General features: G+C 43.5%; 2 protein-coding genes across 2 annotated transcripts in view; one reads left to right on the top strand and one right to left on the bottom strand.

Moving 5' to 3' along the window:
- The window catches only part of cacna1c (calcium channel, voltage-dependent, L type, alpha 1C subunit), a gene marked incomplete at both ends in the record, with an annotated part of 237,654 nt that extends 224,399 nt beyond the window's left edge, over window positions 1-13,255 (bottom strand). Inside the window, one exon of the mRNA XM_080022715.1 lies at window positions 13,132-13,255. Within this exon, the coding sequence (XP_079878841.1) occupies window positions 13,132-13,255 (124 nt within the window). The remainder of the gene's footprint in view (window positions 1-13,131) is intronic.
- dcp1b (decapping mRNA 1B) lies at window positions 6,577-25,426 on the top strand (the record flags this gene model as incomplete). The annotated part of the gene is made up of 11 exons (XM_080022716.1): window positions 6,577-6,735; window positions 7,188-7,228; window positions 8,796-8,923; window positions 16,248-16,314; window positions 16,807-16,951; window positions 17,695-17,796; window positions 17,983-18,946; window positions 19,231-19,430; window positions 20,584-20,799; window positions 22,703-22,776; window positions 24,104-25,426. The coding sequence occupies 11 exons, from the start codon at window positions 6,577-6,579 to the stop codon at window positions 24,117-24,119; spliced, it is 2,112 nt and encodes a 703-aa protein (XP_079878842.1). The 3' UTR covers window positions 24,120-25,426.

Raw genomic sequence — 25,426 nt, 5'->3', positions numbered from 1 at the left:
CACTGATGGAGTGGACACCAACAGTGTCTCCAAAACCACCCAAACGCCTCAACATGCAGCACAACATATGCATCAAAGAAAGCAAAGTGTGTCAGCAAAGAACTGATGCTAAATTGAATAAATGGGCTCAGCAATCTTATTGTGGATTTTAAGATAGATAATTACAGTAAATAATCAACAATGCACTTTGTGGTCCCCGATACTGGAAATAGTAATAATAAAAATAATAATAATGTAAAAATCTAAAATAATAGAAAATATAAAAAAAAATTTATATCAATAAATAATCAAATAAACCAATAAATAAACAAACAAACATATAAAAACATAAATAAACAAACAAATCAATCGGGTATTGGATATAGGGTAAAGAGTATGAGACGTCATGCCGAGCTGTTGAATTTTAGCAAGAGAAATTCAGGGGTTAGCAAACAAATCAGTCGAGTCCAATTCTAAAAGCATAAATCAGATCTCACTTGCTCCTAGATGCGCGGCGCACTCAACAAACGCACCATTGTTTTGATTTAAAACGCGACGACTGGGGTCAAGCGGCGAAACGATCTGAGTGGCGGGAAAGGCGGATGGACGCCGACGTGCCACGGAACCAGTTTGGTGACACCGGCTAGAGAGCGCAGGGCCGGACGGAAGGAGGTATCGGAGGAGTTCCGGGGTGGCTTCGGGGCCCCTTCCGCGACATAATACCGACCTTCTACACCAGTACCAATGGGGATAAGTCATGTACACTCACTGGTGGACACCTTACACACACACACACACACACACACACACACACACACACACACGCACACACACACACACACACACACACACACACACACACACCTGCTTCAAGTGCACCCCTGCACCCTCCTGGTTGCATTCCTCTCATTTGCTCCCTCATTTGCTGCCATAATTATGACATGAAGAGGCCACGTGACCAGTTGTGGTTCCAGTTTTCCTGGACCCAATTCACCGTTTTTCAATACATGTTGTCGTCCAGTGTTCACGCTTTTGCGTAAATGTTGTTTGGTTCTATGTTTATTTGTCTCACGCGTGGTGATTCTCCCCCTCTTGGAGTAGTGATCGGTTGTTTACAGACCCAAACATGATAAATTGCTCTCCAAAGAGGGGGGTTGGTGGTGGCTCTCCATAACCAAAAACTGCGCTCTTGTCATCCTACAGGTCGTGCACAGGACAGAGTTATTGCAGCGGTTCTTGATGATTTAAGAATGAATAAAGAGTTGCACTGCAGGTTGAGAACTTGAACTCCACTTGCAGACTAACTCTGTCCTGAATGCAATGGCATGCAAATACTCTGCGCTGTATGCCCAGCATGCTGATACACAGGTTAAAAAACAAAAATAAAAAAAAAGGAGGGATCGGACACCGTGAGGAAGGACGGAAAGAGGGTTTTAGCATCCGAGGGCAGGTCGTGGGAACAGACACTAGCACCCTGGGGAGAGCAGACACACACACACGCACAAGCACAAGTACACACACACACACACACACACACACACGCGCGCGCATGGATTTTCGAGCCCCTTCCAGCGCCCACGTCGGGAGCAGAGAGAGCTATTTATGCGTACTCCATATTTGTAGTTCCCGACCCCTCTGCGTGTGAGACTCGATTCGTCCCTGGGAACCACAATAGAGTCACACACACACGCGCACACATACACACACGCACACACACACACACACACACACATACACACATACACAGTCGCACAAAGTAGCAGACTGGCCTCAAACCTTGGCCTCCCATGTGGGAAACAAATATTTTGCAGGCCAAATTTTGGAAAAGGGAATTCCCCTCGACCAGATAGAGATGTGTCCGGCCGTAACGGCGGGAGGTATATTTGACGTAGCACAACACGACGGGAAGGTTGAGGATCAATGAGTTTATTCGGGAATCGAGGAACGCCGCTCGGTTGGGGGCCGCGACCAGTCGGCATTCAGCCAAAACGTCGTCAAAAAAATCAAAAGCGAGCGATAAAGCGTCCGGAACCGCGTGCGCCTCGTCCTCCTACTCCTCCTCCTCCTCCTCCTCCTCCTCCTCCTCCTCCTCCTCCTCTCCAGGTATTGGTATTTGGGGGGGAAAGTGAAGAAACATAAAAAAAAGGGAACTTGTCAAAGAAAACGTTGGCAGTTTTCCAGCTCCTGATGAAACGTCCACTTTTGGTCGATGCTCCATCAATAGCAAAGCTGCTCGGACAAAGGAGAACCTTCGCTCGCGACTTTTAAACGACCCGCCGCTCTAATCTCTGGAGACTCGGGGTTTGACGCGAAGCGTTTTCGCGATGGAAGTATTAGTTCAACTCTTTCTCACCGAACGGCGAATTCAGCTACGTACGTGCCCACGGAAAGGAACTTCAGCTCGTTCAAGTTCGAGGTGTTTTATTTAGAATCATAACAACCCGGGACTTTGATGTCTTAGATGAGATGGGGAATTGTCTTTTGAAATAAACGGACTTTAAACTATGAATTCAAATTCTAAATGTTGCTGTTTTTAGGAATGAAAAAAATAAATAAATGAAAAATAAATTATATATATATATATATAAGAAGACTGTGACTCATCTGGTTAATGGAAGCTGCGGATGAATCTGGAGGAGTCACTGTTGAAATGATGCTGCTCCTTTGGAAATGATGGATTTCATTTGCCTCTCACAGGTTATCCATTATACAGTCCAACACAGGATATTGTGGTCACATATAGTTCCAGCCTTGTATTTTTACAACAAAACTAAAATCACTTCACTTTCAGTGTTAGAATTAAACTGTATGCATTTTCCTTTATAAAAATTGTGAGATCCTTCGGGTTCCGCAAATAATATAACTGATCTGCCCATGGAGAATGTATTAATTGGAGAAAATGAAATGAATTGGCTAAGAAATATTCCTTACAGTAAATCCTCAAAAATCCAAAGAAATATCTTAGAAATGGAATCCTGTCATTTGTAGTACATTTCAGTAAATACGGAAGACAACGTTGCATTGTGCAACAATATTTAGTTGGGGAGAGAGGAGAAATTCTCGCAAGATCAGTGAATTCGTTCAAATCTCTTGTTAAAAGTCATTTTGATAGACTCACCTTTCACTGCTGCCTGTTTTACTGTTTGAAACATGTTAAATGCATTTATTGTGCTCTGCTTTATTGATATTGCTTTATCTTGCATATTTGTGTTCTGCTTTACGGATATTCTTTTATGTTTTATCTGATATCATGTTTTACTTTCCACATTTGGCTATCCACTGTCCTGTTAAGTACTTTGAAACTTTTTGAGAGGTGCTACATAAATAAAGTGTATTATTATTATTATTATTATTATTATTATTATTATTATTATTATTATTATCATAATTATCATTATTATTATTATTATTATTATTATTTATTTATTTGTTTATTTATTTATTTATGTTTTTTTATTGTTGTTGTTATTATTATTATTATTATTATTTATTTGTTAATTTATTTATTTTTATTTTTTATTGTTGTTGTTATTATTATTATTATTATTATTATTATTATTATTATTAATATTCACACTCATTTGTGGTGGTTATTGACCAGTTTTCATTGAAAATGTTTGATTTAAATGTTATAAAGTGAAAGCAATGCTATTCATCCACATAAATCCCTTTATAGAGGCACATTTCCACAGTTAAAACCAGCATAAATGACTTGGGAGGCTGTGCATATAGACCACAGCGGCCCTTCCCTTCCGTTTGGACAAAGTCAATCGAACAATTCTTATCTCTCCATGGCTGATTTTCATAAAGTGTCCTATCGGCGTGGTTGCTTGCTTGTCTACGAACCGATCGGCGGCGTTCCCTCACCCGCAGCAGTCAGGGCCCGATACTCCGTCTCGTTTGAATCACCATCGACAAAATTGAACGGCTGATGGATGACAACTCATTAGATTAGCCTCATCATTGACCAACACACAAACACACCCACTCGCACGACCCGACGGACGGATAAACACCGCCGTGACAAATAGTTGCCGTCACGCAAACATTAAGACACAGGAACAAAGACGCACACACTCGGCACCCTGACAGATTATGTGGCGGACGGACATATATTTCACAACGAAATCGGCATCTCCATTGAGAGAGACATTAACGTTCTGCATCACAGCCAGGTGTGGAGCTTCGTATTGAGCACATCAACCGGCGATGGAACCTGCAACCGGTGGGTACGGTTGAATTACCTTGAAATACACCAAAGCCTCGCGGATGTGTGGTCCGAGGGGCCCCCCCGGGGGTCGTTCCCAGGGGGTCCCCGGACACGACTGCGAGTCAAACTTCAACATGAATTAATTTAAGAGGTGTCAGAACCGATAACGGTGAACCGTCATATCTAACAATAAAAATCTCACCAGATTGGGGCGGGCCCCGGTCTCATCCGTGGCCTAACGCGTATCTCATTGAGGGTCCTCGATGTGAAAAAAGGTTGAGGCTCCGTGGTCTGGAGAAAACGAATAGGGAACCCGCTCGGCACGACCGGTTCGGACTGGCGAAACACAATTATAGTCGTGTAACCGCGTGATCCCGTATGTTTACTCTCGCTAAAATAGGCGGCTGTGAGTCAGCACCGACTGTGCAGAACGGGTGCTAACGTCAATCTGAAAAATGATTATCGTGCCCACAGTCTGTCGCCCTCAAGAAAAAAATGAGGAGAATATACATATACTTTGTGGGTGGTATACTATGAGGCCATTACAGTTTACAACCCTTAATAATTATTGTCAAAGCTGATCGAGCCTAAAAAAAAAAAAAAAAAAAAAAAAAAATTTAGTCATTTAGCAGACGCTTTTATCCAAAGCGACTTACAATTGTTCAAACACCGACGGACGCAGCCATCAGGAGCAATTAGGGGTTAAGTGTCTTGCTCAAGGACACTACAGCATGCTAGCAGGAGGAGCCTGGGATCAAACCAGCAACCTTTAGATCACTAGACCACCAGCTCTACCGCCTGAGCTACCATCCCCCTAAAAAGCATTAACGGAAGGAACGACCCGACAGGATGTGTTATCCTCCGCATACTTGTGTCGATTACGCACATTTTGGTATTTTTTAGTATTTTTAGCGCTTATAGAGTTTGTTGTGCGTAATCACCGGGTGTCATGACATTCCACTGCATATATGTATGACCGTGTGTATATGTATGTGACAAATAATCTCTTGAACTTGAACTTGAACATAGTGACAACGACGCTAATACCGTAGTCAGGGGTCACTGTGTAAGGTCGCGAAGGAATACGTTGATCATATTAATAATTATTAATGCCTATATCAGCTCTCGCAGCGAGAAGTAACGTGCAATTGAGACGGCATTTGTTTAAAAAAAAAAAAAGTATGCCACTTGAATTCCAGCGCCAATTCGAACAGACACTGCCGTTTGAATTGCTTTCGGTTCGGATGGAGGGTGCTCTCAGCGCCGGGGCGGGGTGGGTTTCGGGCCGTCGGTTGAAATGAACCCCCCCGCCGTCCAAGCGGGGACGGGCCCCCGGCTCGAGGACGCCAGCTCGATTTGCCGCAGGTTGCAAATGCAGAGCGCAAGGCACAGGATGGAAATGCTGCGTCGTGTCATAGGCCTCTCGCCTCGGCCAAGGCACAGACACCAACCGGGCAACTTGGTGCCGTTGCCCCGGGCGCTCATTTTGAAAATCCTCTCCCCGACTCAAAACTGTTGAGACGACCGCTTGTGTTTTCCCTTCCTTTCACTGCCCCCTAGTGCCCCCTGATCGGAACTGCAAATCCGAACGGCCCTATACGTGCGGTCGGGCGGTGGTTCCCGAACTTCATCTTAGTCGAGAAAAAGAAAATAAATGAAACGAAAACAAAATAAAAATAAATATAAATGATGTACTGTATGTGCGTCGCGTGTTTTTCTTCTTTTTTTTTTTTTACATTTTATGTAACCAATATTTTTGGTTTAGGCCTACGTCACAGCAACGTCAAGATAGCGATACGTGTTCAATTAAATTTAAATTAAATTATAATAAATACATAGAGAGAGTCAGGGAAAAAAAAAGGACAGCCTGGGAGTCAAACTGTGAACAGTTACTATACTCACTATATTAATGTGCAACATGTATGTTATTTTATATTTTCTTCGCAGTTATTTACTTATAAACGACAATTCAAAAATGTGAAAAGTAAGATACACAGCGGCAAACGCACATTTCTCCAAAAACATGATCATTTTCACGTCGATTCGTGGCTCCGGACCCCGACCGCGGCCGCCTGTCGATCTATTCCTCCCAAATCGATTGATGCGGCTGAAGCCACCGCGATCGCGGCGCGACTAGTCACGTCTGCTTGTTTACAAATTCCCCCACGAAACATGGCCGTTGACGAACTCCCCACTGTCAGCCTCGGCTAGGATAACCCGCCCAATATTTCGTATCTGCGTGGAAATTGGAATTCGGAAGGCAACCCCCGGAGCGGCGACCGAGTCACCCGCTCGCCGGGGAGATTGTTTTCGCGGCTGCTGTGAAGCGTGTCGTTTCGCTCGCTGCGGAGGCTAAGCTAGGCGCGCTAACTTTCCCATTGGGAACAATGACGGCCCCTCCGGCGGGCGGCAGTACCTGTCTGACCGCTAGGGGGCGTGACATCAGCCTGGCCGCTCTGCAGAGACAGGACCCCTGCATCAACAACATCTTGGACCTGGCCAGCCAGGTGGCTCTGTACACCTTCAACAGCAGGACCAATGAGTGGGTATGTTCTTGGGGGGGAGGTGGGATCGGTTATTCTCTGCCGTACGTAGCCATGAATCGGCTTTGTTGCATGATAACCGCGCTATAGCGCTGTGTTATTTTATTAGCCGGCTAGGTGACCAGGCGAGCTACAGATAATCATCGCAAAGTAAAATAGAAATGGGAATCTGCAGATGGACCCCTTTCGCAATTACTACGTAATTGTCCGGTCGCAATCATTTTGTAAAATCATAATATTCCATCGCGTGTTTCTATCCGAGTTTGGATGGCAAATTTTGACATTCTCGACATCTTTGATTTCTGCGATTCAAGTTGAGAACATTTTGCAAATTTGAGCAATACACAAATTGCAATCATCATTTCACTACCCCGCTTGTATGATTGCCTGTGACCAATAAAAATCTTGAATGTTTTTTCCTCTCACTAAGTCTTCGATTTAATTTGTGTTTGCAGGAGAAGACAGATGTGGAGGGGACTCTGTTTGTCTACACAAGGTTATCGATCGATCTATCTATCTATCTGTCTGTCTGTTTGTCTGTCCGTCTGTCTCCTGTCAGTTTTTATTTTTTATTTATGTTGAACTTTTGAATTCTCATTCAAAATTCATCAGCATTTAGACTTTTCGGTCTTATCTTCCTGCTTTGGCTTTAAGAAGTTTGTGATTGGTTTAGCAAGTGCTGCTGTCTACAAGCTAAGTCCCCTGACTGAACAGCAATTCTCCTATTTTCATGAATAATTTCCCACACGTTAACATGAGGTACTTTTTTTCTTGAGTAGCTAAACTAAAATAGTTGGACGAGTTGAATTGCGCCTCGCCACTATGGCTACTAAAACGCCTCTCATCCACCCATGCATGCAGACATTCATACTCTGAAGCCGAAGTGTGCCAAGCAAAGCACCATCTAGTTAATTGGGATCCGTTAGGGGTTAGTGGTCTTCCCTAAACACTTAGGTCTCATTTAGATACTATTTGCCAGGAAGAGCAGAGTAGTTGGAGCAGAAGAGACAAACTGCTCTACCTCTCCAGTCATGGGCGTTCAAAATACCTAACATTAGCAACAGTGACACTCGTGAAAAATATTGTACTGCACTATACACCGATAAACCCCAACATTAAAACCACCACTAATAATCACTAATATTGTGTAGCTCCCCCTCGTGCCACCAAGACAGCTCTGAGCCGTCAAGGCATGGACTCCACAAGACCTCTGACGGTGTCCTGTGGTGTCCTGTGGTATAAGACGTTAGCAGCAGATCCTTTAAGTCCTGGAAGTTGTGAGGTGGGGCCCCCATGGATCGGGCTTGTTGTTCCAGCACATCCCACAGATGCTTCATCAGATCGGACCCTAACCCCGACCATCCACATGATGTAGAAGAAACATGATTCATCAGACAAGGACGCCTTCTTCCATCGCTCCATGGTCCAGTTCTGATGCTCACATGCCCATTGTAGGCTCTTTCGGCAGCGGATAGTGGTCAGCATGGACATTCTGACTGGTCTGTGGCTACTCAGACCTATGCGCAGCAAGCTGTGATGTACTGTGTGTTCTGACAGCAGCATTAACTTTAAATAATTTTTCACCAATTTGTGCTACAGTAGCTCTTCTGTGGGATCTGACCAGATGGGCTAGACTTCGCTCCCCACGCGCATCACTGAACCCATGGACGTCCATGACCCTGTCGCCGGTTCACTGGTTGTCCTTCCTTGGACCACTTTTGGTAGGTACTAACCACTGCACACCGGGAACACCCCACAAGACCTGTCGTTTTGGAGATGCTCTGACCCATTCGTCCAACCATCACAATTTGGTCCTTGTCAAAGTCACTCAGATCCCTACGCTTGACCATTTTTCCTGCTTCCAACACATCAACTTCAAGAACTGACTGTTCACTTGCTGCCCAATATAGCCCACCCCCTGACAGGTGTCATTGGAACCAGAGGATCACAGTTGTTTACTTTACCTGTCAGTGGTTTTAATGTTGTGGCCGGTCGATGTGTCGTTTGGTTTAATGTCAAAGTTGTTATGTCTGCATGGGGAATAATGGAATGTAATTTTTCAGACTGGCGTCTCCGAGGCATGGTTTTACCATCATGAACAGACTGAGTATGGAGAACCTGACGGAGCCAATCACAAAAGACTTAGACTTCCAACTCCAGGATCCCTTCCTACTCTACCGCAATGCACGGAGTAAGGACACATTTACACACACACACACACACACACACACATACACACACACACACACACACACACACACACACACACACACACACACACACACACACACGCGCACACACACACACACACACACACACACCTGCTGAATAATCTCTGTTTATGAGGTTCTCAGCCTTAAATCCCATATTTGCTTGATTTGTGCTAAACATGACAACCATATTTTGTAACGTGCTGTGCTGTTCTGCTGTTATAGTCTGTAGCAAGGAGTGTAGACCAGTAATTCCTTATAAGGGGAAGAGGTATTGTAGTGTCTCTATATCTCCCTCCCTTTTGCTCTATTTCTGGCTCTTTCACATACACGCACATATGTAGTAGAAAAACTATGGCACATAAACACAATAGAGAAAATGTACCGGAGAATATACACATTGACATACATACAAACCAGAAAAATACCTTTTTTTCCATGTGTTCAAGTATACATACACACATACAATGAGTTGTTGAAGCCCACTACACACACACACACACACACACACACACACACACACACCCACAGCATGTGTTTTAAGGGGCACACTCTGACAGCAGTGCATAGCTGGCCAGCAGAGATTAGATAAACCACAACACTCACTGATAACATAAACAGCACCCCTCCTCACTCTCTCACACACAATGACTAAAGCACTGCTAATCCGCATGAGGACCTCTAATTTTATCCCTCTGCCTTCCTTCTTCATCCTCCATTTCTTCATCAGGCTGAATAAAGCCCTGGTTATACCTCTGTGCGGATGGGGCGCAGAGTGGTGTGCCGTCCGCGCAGAAAGGGCACAGCGTTTGTAGCCGGCACATTATCTGTTGCAGGATTCTCAGCAACCACGGACGGCAGTAGAGAGAAAGTACCGCGTGTAGCACAAAGTAGTAAACGAAGAAGAGCGCTAGACAGCATGCAAACATGGCTTCACGCACAGCATCTGAGCTAGTACCGGGGAACTGCTGTTCATGGGGGTTAAACCGACACAAGTGCCAAAAAGGAGCTGGTCTGTCAGCCAGTTCCATGCAGAGACTGGAGAGGGGAGTTGAAGTGATGTCCTGCTCAACATTTGAATACAGAGGAACTTATAAACCTCTGGAACGGAGTCACAATGTGTAATAATTCTCCCTCGTTGCATGTTTCTCTAAAAAGAAACTGTAAATAAATACCAACAAAAACATGACCTTTTATTTGTAAACTGAACTTTACAACAACGACCCCCCTATTAATTTACAATGAAATCACCGAACCTGAGTGAGCTGTTTGCGGATACTATTTTATATCTGCGTCAAAAAGTCATCGTAGACTTAAAATTTCACATCTGACTTGTGCTGCGGATCGTCGTCGTCCAACGTAATAGGAATAAAACAGCAAAACGCTGATCTCCCATCTCTTCCAATACATTTCCAGGGAGCGCCCCTCGTGCTCCTCAGGCCAAGTCACCGAACCTCGGAGGTGCGCGAGTCCCCACGCGCCATGGCGCCACGCCCTGGTGACGTCATTTGCGTCGCAGGCTCCCTTGTGCCTTTGCGCTTGGGGCCGGTATAAACTTAGCTTAAGAGGCAGGTGGAATGTGTTTAGATTGCAGCGCTCTGCTATGATGCGGTCAGTCTTGAGGTTATGCAACACAATTATTACAAAGTGTTGCACTGGCTCAGAGGATTAACTTAACTACCATGGACTTGCAACATTGGCCCACTTTTCAGTTGGTATTAACATGCTTTTTTAATCCTGCATCTCATTAATGCTGAAATCCAGGTGTGAATGTGCACAAACCACATTCAAAATGAGGAAACGCCACTAGGTTCTATTGGGGCTGGTTGATGACATCACATTACTTTTAATGAATACCTTTATCGCTAATTTTATGATATTTTGGGGGTGACTATTGGTGTTTCCGTTAGATATTTATACACAAGAAATATTTGAGAAACATTAGTAATGTCAATATAATGAGCAAGCAGGTAGAGGTCGAAGAGCCTTTTAAGTTCACAAAAATAGCATTACTGTACTGTAATGCAGCCTTAGAGACAACACTGAATAAGATCACGATATAGTTAAATGTAAAATCCCATACCAATATGGCCCAGACCTAGGTTCCATAAGTCCCCACTATAGAAGTGTTAGTGCCAGTGAATGACAATAGCAGTCAAGAGATCATGTGAAACGACTGTGGCGTGGCTGTTTTCCTGCTATTAATTCTGAAATAAACACAGGCCTCAGGTTGGCTGAATAGCGGGAGTCCCATCACGTCGGTTAATATCAGCCAAGCGTTCAACATCAGCAACTGATTAAGCAGGTTGCAAACTGAGTCAAATTAATTATAAATTTTCTTGGATTCAAAACATTTTTCCTCAGCACAGCCGCTGTAACATGCTTGGATTATTGTGTTGCTTTTCTGAAATGCCAGTTATCTGTAGAGGCAACCTAATCACACGATGTTTGTTACTCCTTGACTAAGCCATCAGGGGTTCCAGGCGAGGGAACGCAACTGATTTAGTAGACTTCCTAAAGGCCCTGGCGCTCGGTCATCCATGTTGCCGCCAGTCCTTCTTTAGGGTGACCTCTGTGCTGAGGGGCATGGAATCTTATCACTAGACAAACATGCTCCATGCAGCTGGAATGGCCTGGAATGGCAGTTGGCACAAAGTGGCACTCTGGTCTAAATATAAAGCCTGGAGACACCACAGAATAGCAGAAGCTTCCAGGAAGAGTTTTTAAATCCAAGCAAGATGGCTAACTTCTGGTAAATGTTTTCATAAGAAACATTACAGGAATCTGTGTGTCATGAGCCCAGATGTAATCAGGCCTCTCTTCCTGGCATTAGCAATACAATGCTCTACCTATTCGTAAGACTTTGTATTGTTGTTGCCTTATCCCTGGGCCACAGTGTGGATGGAATCCCCAAAACCCAATGAGATGTTGCAATAGCCTTTTTTTCATTATTCACCACACTTAACTGTGTCACTTTCTTTCAAACCGTAACCGCAACCAATTTTCCGAAGCTCCAATATCTTGCTCCAGTATTGTGCCTTGTGTTCAACATTGTCCTGCTAAAACTGCTCTCGCGACTCATCTTGAGGCAGGTTGCTTGTGTGTATCTGGCTTGTTAGCGTTTTTTTTTTTTTTTTTTTTTTTTTTTTAATTTCCGTGTGTGAGTGCCAACTGCCAAGTGGCTGCAGCTACAGTACACATGAACATTTGGGTCAAGTGGAGCCTCCTTACGTATCTGAGATCACGCATGAAAAAGTCAAGGTAACGAACTAAACTGGTAAACGTGAACTCTGATTTTACGACTGGTTTATACCTAAAACTCTTTTGTTTTTTAAATAGTAAGTTAAATATGCCAGTCCCAATTAGGATTATTATTATTATTTTGGTTTCAAAAGGAAGCTACAGTGAATTCTAAAATGCACCTGCTTTCCTAACCCTTATTTGTCTTCTAAATACAAAGCAGGTTCACGTGTTTGTTTTCCATGTTTTATTTTCAAGACCAAAATATTATGTGAAAGATATAATTAAACAAAAGGCTATCTGCACATTAATTACTTGATCGTTAACCATGACTATGTTATGTTCTAGTCTGCCAATTAAAATAAGAACAGAGGTCTTAAGCATGGTAGCTTTAGAGCCACAAAAGCACTTTACTGCAGGGTCTCATGTGCTTTGTCATCGATATTCCAAAGCTGTTGGGAATTGCATTCGACGTGTTTGTGTGTTCTATACGTGGTTTGAATGTTGATTAGAAATAGGGAAAAGCATGTCATCTTTAAAAAGCTTCCCGGTGTGTATATAGGTTAGCAGTACAGCGACAAGTCACCACCACCGACATCTTTGAGAAATAAAAATAACTGATTCTAGCTGGATATCTTGGCTATTAATGCATCACTTTTCGTTTATATCTAATGTTTAATGGCTCTTGGTGACTTATTTGATTTTCTCCGTGTGACTCTTTTATTGCCTGGTATCAGACTAATACTAGGTATTCGTCTATTTCTAGTTATTTCTATGAGGACATATTTTGAGCGTTGACATTTATTCCAACTCACTGAATCCAACATAAAGCCTCAATAGCACTGGACACATGTGCCGACTAAGTTACCGTACCACTGAGCCTTTATTTCCTTTTAAATGTAGTTAGTGCGGTAGGCATATAGTTTATTGTGTATATAGACAGTCTTACCTCCAGGCTGCACATATGTGTATCCCAGGTCTCTTTCTGACACCAGCAGGCCTTTAAATCTGACCTCAGGCTCCTCTTCCAGTCTCTCATGTTTGGGTCTCCTCTGAAACAGGCCTCTAAACATGGCGGCACAAGCCTTGTACCAGTCCCAGGGATCTTCGTCAGCTCAAATAGTTAGAAAATGTCTCTGAGTCGCTGCTGCAGCTGCTATAATAACTTGTATTTGGGCAGAGTGTTCGGTCGTCAAGAATGCCCTGATAATTCCTCTTCTATGTCCATAGAACACCATCGGTGAATACGGACGTTAAGAGCAAAACACTGCTGTTCTGGTTCTCGAGGTTCCTTCTGAAAGGTTGCCTGAATATAGTCAGGATACAAGTTGTTTTAATACCTCCGTAGCGTTGGGCTCCAAGGTTGTCAAACTCTGTTTCGTTCCTCCGTAAGGGAAGGCAGCAATGGCTCTTGGTGAAAAAGCATTAATCCTTGGTTTGACTTCATCGGATGTAATAAATGTGAAGCACGGAGTCTCAGATGTTCGCAAAACTTCCAGTAAACGCAGCCTTGGATTAATACCCGTCGGCGTTAAAAAGAAATACAGACTTCTCAGAGTGACTGATGAAGCTAGTTCTTTACTTCAAGTCTCGTCATATAATATAAACACGGTTAATCCTCACCAGATAGACAGGGTTATTACTCCAGAGTAACAAACGTCTGAATATTTAACTGTACCAAAAGTAAACAAAACGTAGAAAGCAACGAATGGCCAAGTCCCAATGGAGTAGTTTGGTTACAGCCATCAAAGAGCGGCTGTATTGTAAAAGTACAGCTAATCCTACTTTGGTACACAAGACGTGAACAGAACAAAAAAGGACCAATTAGGGAAGGACGGCCCAAACTGTTGAATTTAAAACGAGTTCCAATGGAGAAGTTCTAGTTTACAAGGAGAGAGTAAACTCTGACCTTTCCTACTCAACACCAATCAGAACGACGAAAAAATGGGTCCCAGGCTCGAGTCGTACGTCTGTGTCGCTGTGGCGCGGTAACCAGTCCACATTTCGGTGTCCACTCGAACTCAACCCCACTGATAAAGCTGTCCCGCTACCGAGCTTGGCACCTCCTCTCTCTCTCTCTCTCTCTCTCTCTCTCTCTCTCTCTCTCGCTCTCTCTCTCTCTCTCTCTCTCTGTGGCTCGCCCTCTTCGCCCTCTCACAGACAGTGAGAGATGGATGTTGATGTTGCAGACTCTTCTTTGTTAGTGCTTATCGTGGTTGTCTTCCTCCTCCGGGGCTTGTGTTCTTGTCTTCTGGAGGTTGACACCCAGTGTTGTGCCACTAGTACTTGTTGGGGTGGCTAAAGACCTCCCGGTACCGGAGGGGTGGGGTGTGAGTGTGTGTGTGTGTGTGTGTGTGTGTGTGTGTGGGGGGGGGGGGGGGGGGGGGAGTTGTGATAAACACCTGGATATTCTCTTTTGATCACCTTGTGATGTTCCCACCTAGCTGTCTCCCTGTTTTTATTACTGAAAGGTCATGGATTCTCTGTCACCTTTTTTTTACCCGCCCACTCGCTATTTTCTCTCTCTCTCTTTCTCTCTCTCTCTCTCTCTCTCTCTCTCTCTCTCTCTCTCTCTCTCTCTCTCTCTCTCTCTCTCTCTCTCTCTCTCTCTCTCTCTCGCTCTGTCTTTCTCATCCTTATTGTGCTCATCTCTTTGACTCTGTTTCCACAGAGCGGATAACCTCTCGCAACGATGTGCTTCTGTGTGAGCGGCGCACTAGCTTTTCTGATGTAGCTCATTTGTTTTTTGTTTCTGTTTCTCCTTGAGTTCTCAGACTGTGACGGTCTCTCGGTCTCTAAGTCTGTCTACGTCTCTGTCTGTTTCTCTTTGTAAGAATTTCATCCCCAGTGTGCAGTAAGTGGCTCTGGCTCCAATGGACTCTTGACTGCAGTTACTTATTTGGTGCTGGGACTGATTTTCCCAGGCTTGTGTGTGTGTGTGTGTCTGTGTGTGTGCGCGCGTGCGCATATGCCGTCAGAGTTCCTTCCCAAGAAGTGAAGCCCTCCCCCTCTGTGTAATACGGGCAAAACAAACATCGACTGTATGGCATTACCAAGTTGTGTTTGTGTGGTTTTGTGCGCGCGTGTGTACATGATTTTATTTGCGATAAGGCCGACTGACACATTCTTCGCATGTGCCTGGTTGTGTACTTCTGAAACTGTATTAAGTATGTGTGTCTCCTTGTCCTCCCTTTTTTTCCCCCTTGCAGCAATCTTATCTTTCTGGTTCTTGTCTTTTCTCGTGGTCCATTTGAGGAAGTGTGCGTTTGTGGCGGGAGCCACGAGGATTTCTCGCTGTCGGCGCTGTCCTTGTCTGAGACATAGATCCCACATTCAGTACCACACAGGCACTTTGACATTCTCACAAGCAGCTGCTATGTACATCCATAAAGGTTGACAGACTGAGGTGGTTGTTCTTGCTTGTTGCTGAGTGTGATGCGGAATGTTTCTCTGAAGTTTTATCTGCTATTCTGCACCAACTAGTATCTCCTACCAAGTGATGCACTGACTGTTTCTGTCCCTAAAGAGACCCCTGAGGCCTATGTCGCATTGTCCAATGCTTCTGCCGGCTTCTTTTCCCATTGAATTGCCTGAGAAATGACTCATTTTTAACCCTGCATTCATACCCAGCCGGGCTAATAATAGATGGTTTACATGCCTTTAATGGCTATGCTGATGTCGTAGCAGCATTCTACCTATGAGATAAATTACGAGGTACATTTAATGGGTTGTACTTAACAGTTTATACAAGAATGGGGGGAAAACTGCTGTTGTCAGCAATAGTGCCATCCAAAATCTAACACTGTGACTACAGACAGTCAGCTAGATCTATAAGTAGGGAAAATAGTTTCTCTGAATAAGCAAACCCACCCGGTTTAAGTGCAGCAACCTGCTGCTTCTACTACCCCAAGATATTATTGAAATGGGTTATTTATTAGCAGTAACAAACAATACTTTTTTCTGTATTTCTGGTTCCCAGTTTCTTGTTTACCATGTCCAATTATAGTTCCCCACTAAACACTCAATTAATACACATTAATTAATTGTGTTTTGTGTTCCTTGCAGTGACTATCCACGGTATCTGGTTCTATGACAAAGAGGACTGTCAGCGCATCGCCCAAAAGATGAAAATGTGAGTATCAAACAAAAAAAACATTATTACTGTGAAGTATAGGCACCTTAAGATAGAACTATATAAATCTGTAGTTGTTTAGTCCAGTAGTTATCAAGGGGGGGGGGGGGGTCTGTCAAGAATCTCCAGGGGGTCAGGTTTTTTATAATTAAAATTCACCATTATTTCATTTACAACACATTAGCACCATTAGATCTCCCTAACTTTAGTATGGAAAGGTATGGAGGTTTGGTCTAAATTATATCAAATAATATACATCTTCTCAGATTGGGGTATCAGACACCAAATCTTGTCAAATAGGGTCTGTGCCCTAATGTGTATCAATTTGAGCGTCTTTGCCTTGTGAAAGGTTGGAGTCACGGGTTTGCTGGGTGTTCCCGTTGCAGACCTGGCTTGATAAAGTGTACTCTCATGGCACAGCAGTCTGCCTCTTCACCCAATGTGTTTTATTCACCGTGTTTATTCACAATGCGTGCCCCTGTGTGTGCGCAGTCTGACCCAGCAAGAGCAGGCCCTGGCTCAGTCCCAGAGTGGATGGCTGTCTCCAGGAAAAGAAAGAGGAGCGGGAAACGCCGGTGAAGGGAAGGCAGTAGACATCCTTCAGATGCTGACCAAAGCACGCAGCGAGTACGACAAGGTGGGTGCACCCTGTAGACCAAACACGCAAATAACATCCGTCATGGAGATTACAGTGCCAAAGTGGCATCATTAGTGAGGTGGAGTGTTAATAAAAAAAAATCTGAATAATATTTTTAATTGAGAACCCCTGATCTTGAACTGCGCTTTGTGGCTCTGCAGTTATGTGATTCTGAGTTCTACAGGTGTTTATTTCACTTGTTACCCAACAGGAGGCACTGAATCATCTGAAGAATTAAAAGATAGATAGATAGATAGATAGATAGATAGATAGATAGATAGATAGATAGAATATATTTTTATTGTCCACCAGGGTGAAATATTGTCTTCAGCTCACCAAATATAAAAAACAACAACACAGATCACCTGATGGTGTTATAGCAGCATGCATCAAAACGAATAGGCGGTAATCTTTCTCTTTCGGCTGGGAATAATGAATGTAACAATATTGCCAATAACCAATAATTCTGAAAAATGTACTATAAACTTCTGCATCAACAATTCCCTCTGATAAAAGTGGGAAAAGAGAAATACATTGATATCTCCTATCGCCACCAACATCACTCTGCTGTCCTTTTATGTTACTTTGCTTTCTACTTTCATACTCTCCACTCCCTTTCCCTCGACTCCATCTCCACAAACCTCTTAAGGTTTGCTTTTTTCCTGCTGCTCTGTCGTTTTTTACCTTTGAATTGCCATTGCCCACCCCCCTCACTGTTTTCTCTCTCTCTTTCTGTCTCTCAGGTAGGAAAGTCTAGTTCAGAGCCGAAGGAGATTGGAGGCAGCAGTATGCTATATGGCAACCCCAACCTTATCAAACCAATACCTGTCAAACCTAATACGCAGGTAAAACACACACACACACACACACACACACACACACACACACACACACACACACACACACACACACACACACACACACACACCACTTTCACATCAACCTGTTATGTTAAGAAGACTTTAGTCAAGCCATAGTCATGCAGATCTCTTTTCCCTCTCCCTTTCTGTCTTGCACCATTTCTCCCCCAGGACGGTGAAGGTGGAGAGCCCAGGTCTCTCTCTCTAGCGACTCTGTTTGGTTCTCCACTCACACAGCCCAAAGCTGTACCCGTCTCCGCTCTGTCCCCCACTGCGACGAGGCAATTAGCAACCGGCAGCAAACCAGGCGGGCGGCCCCCAGTTGCTCGTTCGCTGTCGTATGACGACCCAGTGATATCGGCGGGGAGTGCAGCCCCCCAAGCAGATCAGGGCCCCATTATCTTGGGATCTGACTCTGTGGTCAAGGCGATGAGACAAGGTCAAATGGCATGCGAAGCGATTGGAATTGGTGGACCCGTGGTGGTTCGGGGTGCGCTGATGGGTGAGGTGGAGGCCCAGAGTGGGATAAGGGATGCTGTAGGTTTGAGGGCATCCATCGCTGGGGCCCCTGGGGCAGTGACCCCTAATGTAGCTGGGGTGCCGCTGAGTCCAAACCCCCAACATCAGCACCAACAGAACCAGATTGTCCACTGCGCCGCTATTCAGAAGCTCATCCAGGGCCAGAGGGGCACCGGGGGTCTGAGCGGCGCACTCCAGACCTTGTCGGAGTCTCCTGAGAACAGGCTGTGTGAGAACGGGGTTCCCCTGGAGCACCATCACCACCTTCACCACCAGCATCTTCAACACCAGCATCTTCAGCATCTTCATCACCAGCTCAACCACCAGAACCACCTGCTTCAGTACCAGCCAAACCATCAACCCCAGCAACTTCTTGACCCGATCCAGAGACTGCTCCAAGCCCAGTCCCATGGCCCCGCCTCCTCGCCTTCCTCTGCACCTCCATGTTGTGCCAACCCCCCTCCCCTGCAGCAGCCCCCCCTCATCCCCTCTCTCCAACCTGCCCAGCCCGTGACTCTGGATTCCGGGGCTTATTCCCACTCCCAGCACAACCAGACCATCTTCTTCAGCCCATCTAAGCCCCACACTGAGACCCAGCACAACAGCCAATCAGCAGGTATGGAACCATTAGAGGATGTACGATAAATATATTTATTGATCATAAATTCACTGTTATCTCTTCAATGGAAGTAGGTATGGAGGTTTGGACTAAATCATATCTAACACTAAAAATCTTATCATATGAAGGGTCCTTGATATGAAAAAATTGACAATTAGTCAAATTTAACAGTTAATTTTTGCATCCTAAATGAAACCTGCTCTTTATCTTCAGTAAATCAGAAAATGTTTCCTTGAGAATGTGGGTCAAGCCCAACTGATCCACCCACTGCCTGTTCTCAGGTGTGACCCCCCACCTGCCGGGAGTGGCTCCTCACGAGCTGCTCCAGAAGCTCCAGCTGGTTCAGCAGGAGCAGAGCCAAACTTCCCATGATGCCCCACGACTCTGCCCAGGACTTGCCCCTCGATTCCAGGGGGCGGCGCCAACTCAAAGCCCAGGCTTGGTTTTAGGCACTGGCAGTCAGCCTTGCATGCCATTTCAGGTAAAGGCTTTGGTTATGGTTATGTCTTATGTTTTTATAACCAGCTTTATGAAACTGGTTAGTGGAAAAATCTTAATAGGGCTGGGTGATATTGACTAAATCAAATATTGTGATATTTCTTTGAAAAATACCCGAATATCATTAATGTGTTGATATTTTAGAGATACCTTTTGGTGCTTTCATAAGATGTTTGAGCACAAGGAATATTTGCGAGCAATCGTTGGTAATGTGGATACTATGACCATAGAACAGTCTAAGAAGGTCAGATTACTATAATGCAGCATTGAAAACAATAATTAACTATTGGTGATAATACAATCCCACACAATGTCTCATGTCACAATATCAATATTATAATGATATATAACCAAGCTCTATAACTTAATACCGTAAAAGTTTTTAAAGTTCTACAATATCTCTAAACAGGAATTATCTAGAGACATTGACCATCTAGCTCTACAGTATACACCTATCAGCCACAACATTAAAACCACCTGCTTAATATTGTGTAGCTCCCCCTCGTGCTTCCAAAAAAGCTGTGCCCCGTCAAGGCATGGACTCCACAAGACCTCTGAAGGTGTCCTGTGGTATCTGGCAACAAGATGTTCGCAGCAGATCCTTTAAGTCCTGTAAGTTGTGGGGCTGAGCCCCCATGGATCGGGCTTGTTGTTCTAGCACATCCCACAGATTCTCGATCGGATTCAGATCTGGGAAATTCGAGGCCAAATCAACACCTTGAACTCTTTGTCATGTTCCTCAAACCATTCCTGAACAATTTTTGCAGCACGGAAGGGCACATTATCGCGCTGAATGATAACGTGGATTACTTTTTCACCACAACAAATGAAACCTCACCTATGTAAATAAAATATTATCTTTTCAGCAGGAAAACAAATATCATGCACAAGAATAGACTTTGGATAGAATAGAATTTTACTTCATACCTGGGAGGTTGTTCTGGACTCCCTGTTATATTTTAGTGGCGTTTGCGTTACTTTAGTCAGGAATCTGGCCGGGCAGCTCAAATCGTATTTGCGTTATTTCAGTCAGGCACCTGGTCGGGCAGCTTAAATCGTATTTGCGTTATTTCAGACAGGCACCTGGCCGTCATAATACTACATGTAAATCACATTATGCTCATTCTTCCCCACAGGTCATCTCCCCGCAGCGTATACCGGCCACCGTGGCCCCCACCATGCTTCTTTCTCCCAGTGTGTTTTCCCAGTCCAAGCCTCCAACAGGGGGGGTACTGGTGCCCTCCCAGGACAGCTGCTCTGCCCCTCCCTCCATATCAAGACCCCCCCTGCAGGAGGAACTCAGGGTCCTGACCAGAAGCCAGCTCCAAGCCACTATGCTGCATCTCATTCAGGTGAGATCCCGAAATAATTAATTATAATATGTGTGACACCATATTTTATTTCATCATAATATTATACCACTGATAGACACTGTGGCAGTTCCGCCTGCCACACGCCACCTGAGCTCCAATACTCAAACCCGATGCAACGTAATGTCACGTAGTTAAAGAGAGTGAAAGAAAGAAAATGTCGACTGTTTGGCGGTACTTCAAGGTAAACGAAGAAGATTAGATACATCATTTATTGTCTGACAATATTCCAAATTGTGCAGACTGTATCTATCGCTACACTACACTACACTAGAGCGTCTGGTTGTTCCTAGTGCACGAGCTCCACTTGTGATGAAAGGGTCGACTCTTTTTTGGGACTCAGTTCTTGGCGAGTCACTCAGTAAAACGAGTCATTCCATTTGATTCAGTTGATTTAATGCACAGTGAGCGAAGGAGGACTTCCAGTGAACGAGAGTGAGAAGAGGTGGCCATTTATTATTATACTTTTTTTTTTTGCAGTGATTGCAATTTATTTCAGAATGGCAAGTACCATATAAATATGATAGAAAGGTATATTTGCACTTAAAAGTTAAAGCGACTTCCAGTTTCAGTCAGTCATATATTGTGTCCTACTAGAACTCAGTCAGAGTTACAGGTTGAATTATACTGAAACTTGGAGACTGTCCCATATCTTTTTGGAACTCAGTGAATGTTCCATGTTGTATTTTATTGGAACTCGAGACAGTTTTGTGTTCTATTATTGGTCCATATTGAATAATGAACAATAAAAAACACAGTGTCAAAATCAGCATTCTCACTATTGTGGTAACTGAAACATGCAGCAGTATTCCGTATGTGCAGCTGTCCTATCACGTGAGCGTGGTCAGATCACATGATGTATTCATCATTGACCTACAGCAGATATACCCAATGAGACCAAATGTTAATAAAATGTGATTTCTCCGATCACAGATATAAACTCTAAATGATTGGACGACGATATTTAATAGTCATTGGTTTATTATGAGCATACAAACTAATGAAAATTGGAATCGGTGCATCTCTAGTTGGTAAACATGTTCTCTAACTTTACAAGATGATGCATTCAAGGGGTATATCCTAACGATATGAATTTGTATACTGTACAGTGTATATAGTTAGCTGTAATAGCTCGAATACGATGTGATTAGCCATGTAACAAACGGCTATGGTAATTTAGTTGTAGTAACTCAAATGCAACCGAGGCTCCCTGTTACACTTTTGTGGTACGCAAAATATTTTCCCACGGTTGGCAGGTCTGCTGTTGCTTGTTGATTGTTCTAACAAGCAACAGGCGTGAGTGTGTGTGTGTGTGTGTGTGTGTGTGTGTGTGTGTGTGTGTGTATGTGTGTGTGTGTGTGTGTCTGTGTGTCTGTGTGTGTCTGTGTGTGTCTGTGTCTGTGTGTGTGTGTGTGTGTGTGTGTGTGGATTTTCCCCCCACACTACAGGCATTGATCAGTATTATTAGGTCATTGCTCTAGTATCCTAATAAAAGATTGGAAAATAGAATTAGAAAAATTGCATTGACACTCATACACTAGGGCTGGGTGATATCTGTGAAAATGATATTGCAATGTTGTCATTTGAAAATATGAAATTGTTTGCCATCCCATACACGCACACATTGCTGATAAATCATTTTTTTATTTATACATTTGATGTTTATTGTTCAGCTTTTTGTGACTCAAATCTTAAAACTTGAATCTCCATTCCCCATCCCTTCTTCGAGTATATCATCCAAGGGATTGTCCAGAGTCCACTTTTTTAATGTCGGAGTCAGCGAGAGAATTTAGTTCTCGCTTCAGAGGCGCTTGGAGCTTCAGCACCAAAAATAAAATGAAATAAAATCAGTGTTCATATAAATGGGACGCTATCTGTGTTTCAGACGGACGGGTCCTTCCTTGACTCCATCTACGAGGCCTACGTCGGTCGCCTTCCTCAGGACGGCAGCAGCAGCAGGTACTGAAGACCTCACACCGTCTGTCCAGCTGCTTCAGCCAATGTCCAAAAAACAACCACCCAGATATCACTCTTCTACCTATGCACGACACTCTGCACCGCAGCCACATCTGAGCTCTTCATTCTACTCCAAATTTGTAGTCGAGTCCCCGCGGTAACGCCAGCTTAACACCAACAAATGCACATCTTAAAAGTGGCCATTTGTCCCAACACTTGGTCTTCCCTTTCCCTTTTACATGCATTAAGAAGCCCCCGTCTGTGTCCTAGATTCATTCAGGTGAAGATAAAATGTCCACATCTCACGGTGCTCGAGTAAAGCAATGACCCTGACGAAAGATTGTGTTTTATTATCAAACTGTAGCTGAATCATTTCTCAATGTCTGTGTCGCCCACCCCAACCCCATCCGGGGAACGTCCGCAAAAACCGAACACGAAGTAGCTCATGTGCACAAATGTGACCCGCCGCAGACTTTTAGGGACGTTTGGTACCTTTTGACTGTGAAGAAAGTGAAGAATCGTAGCTTCAAAACCACGAATGACGCAAATCATTTTTAATGATGACTTTCATGCCTACGGAAGTCACGTCAGCTTTTCTTCTTCGTCGGTATACGCCGCCTGCACAACAATGTCTCCGGGTGTGTGTGTGTGTGCGTGTGCGTGTGTAAAACGAGTAAGAATTGAAGGTTGAACCCTCATGAAAACGGTTTCACATTGTGACCTCACATGGAATATGGAGGATTGATTTTCACCTGGACGGTCGTTTTAAAGGATACGATTCCCGGTTAAGCGTCTCAGTAAGTGAACTGTGTTTCCCCCTGTAATCTAGCAGGAATGTTTAACTCCACGGTTTAACATTTATCTACTATTTTATAAATCAAACTCGGCTTTGAAAATACTTTGCGAGGTAAAAAAAAAAAAAACACGCACAAAGGAACACGAATGTGGAAAAATCTCCTTTCCCTTCTAGAAAGGTTTTTTTCGAACTTATTTGGCGGCTCGTGGCGATTTTAGAAAAGCGGCTGGGTTCTGCTGCGGCGGGTCACAAATACACTTGAAACTGATTTGGTTCGAAATGGAAATTTTACGGTTTTAGTTTTCGTTGGAGTATTAGGTTGTTTATCTAAACATGTTACATATGAATTCTCATATATTGTGTCCGTGTAAATCTACATCCTGGTTAGAATAAATTGTCTTTTTTGTTATTGATCATCCAATCGGGATACGTTGTAATCCTAATGCTTTTATTTGTGCTCAGTGGATGCTTTGGCATTTTAAATTATATTTTCTTTCCCCCCCCTTTTTTTTTTTTTTTTTTTTTTCTCAGCAGGCATGCGCTGCATTAAGGGAAACATATCATTTGGTCAGTATGTCATGAATATTATATATATTAGTACATGAGTATTGAGTATGCTAGAATGACACCAATAATTTCCATAGCCTAAATCTAAAAACGAATAAGATTGGAAAACAATGCTCTCCATGTAAACAAGCTGTTTTGCAAGTGTAAAGCCTGGGGGAATTTCACAGCACGGTCTGTAAATGACAAAAAAAAAAAGTTTTTTTTTTTTTTATCCTTGAGAATTCAAAATATCAAAGGAATCCATTGGATTGAAAGCAGCAGGGAGCTGGACTTGGCTGTTGGCATGTGCCACCTCAGAGAGCTGGCAGCGCTTGGTGCCAGGCATTTCTATTTGGTTTCTATTCAGTGGCTCGTTCTGATGTGGTTGAAATGTTTTAAAGCTGGGTCAGTCCAACCAGATGGGGTTTTAATTAACTAGGTTGAGGGAATTTACCATTGCAACGCAGGTAACACCACTGACTTACAGCCATTATTGTCAATATTGTGATAGTTATAGGCAGTCATTTTTGCTTTAATCCAACTGTCAGTGTCCGTGGAATAACTCACAAGTGTGCAGTCACTGCATGCCCTCTCCAAGGCAATTCCAATTCAGTATATTTCTCTTGAATCTGTCTCCTAAAATTGATTAATTGGCAATGCATATAAATGACACCTAAACGTTTCTAGAAGGTCTGTTTTAATATATGAAAATTCCACTTTACTGACATCTTGGAGAAAGGCTGAAATACAATTAAACTTAAGACTTTTTAGGGGGTTTGTTTCCTGGAGTTTATTGTTAAGTAACTCAGTTAAGATGCAGAGAATCCAGGAGACAGTTTGTTTACTCGAGTCTGTCGCAAGGAAATCACAATTTGCTTTCATTTGATCAGATGAGTCACTTGGTTGCAGTAGGTTTTGCATTTTGCTGAATGTCATTTGAGCGTTGCTTTCAGCGCACACTCTTTAAATTGATTGAGCAGACAGCCTGCATCTAAAGTGAATAAAAACATTATCTACAAAAATAATATTTTTTGTTTATTTTTCTACTTGACCAGAAAAAATGTATAGTATAGTATAGTACAGATATGTAACCGCCATGTACCATTACAGGTCATTTGCCATTTTTAATTCAGGAACTGCTTTACAAATTTTTGGAATTTTATTTTGGTGTAAAACGTAAAAAAAAAATAAAATACATTTGTAAGCCAAGAAAACTGAGCATATCTCTTTCTGTAACACGCTTGGCTGTCAAAATGGAAAGAGAGAAAAACTGTAACATGCCAATACGATAATAAATGTTTTCAAACTGTT

This window comes from Zeus faber, assembly GCF_960531495.2.
Source record: "Zeus faber genome assembly, chromosome: 21".
Lineage (NCBI taxonomy): Eukaryota > Metazoa > Chordata > Actinopteri > Zeiformes > Zeidae > Zeus > Zeus faber.
This window is presented reverse-complemented; position numbering and strand designations above follow the sequence as displayed.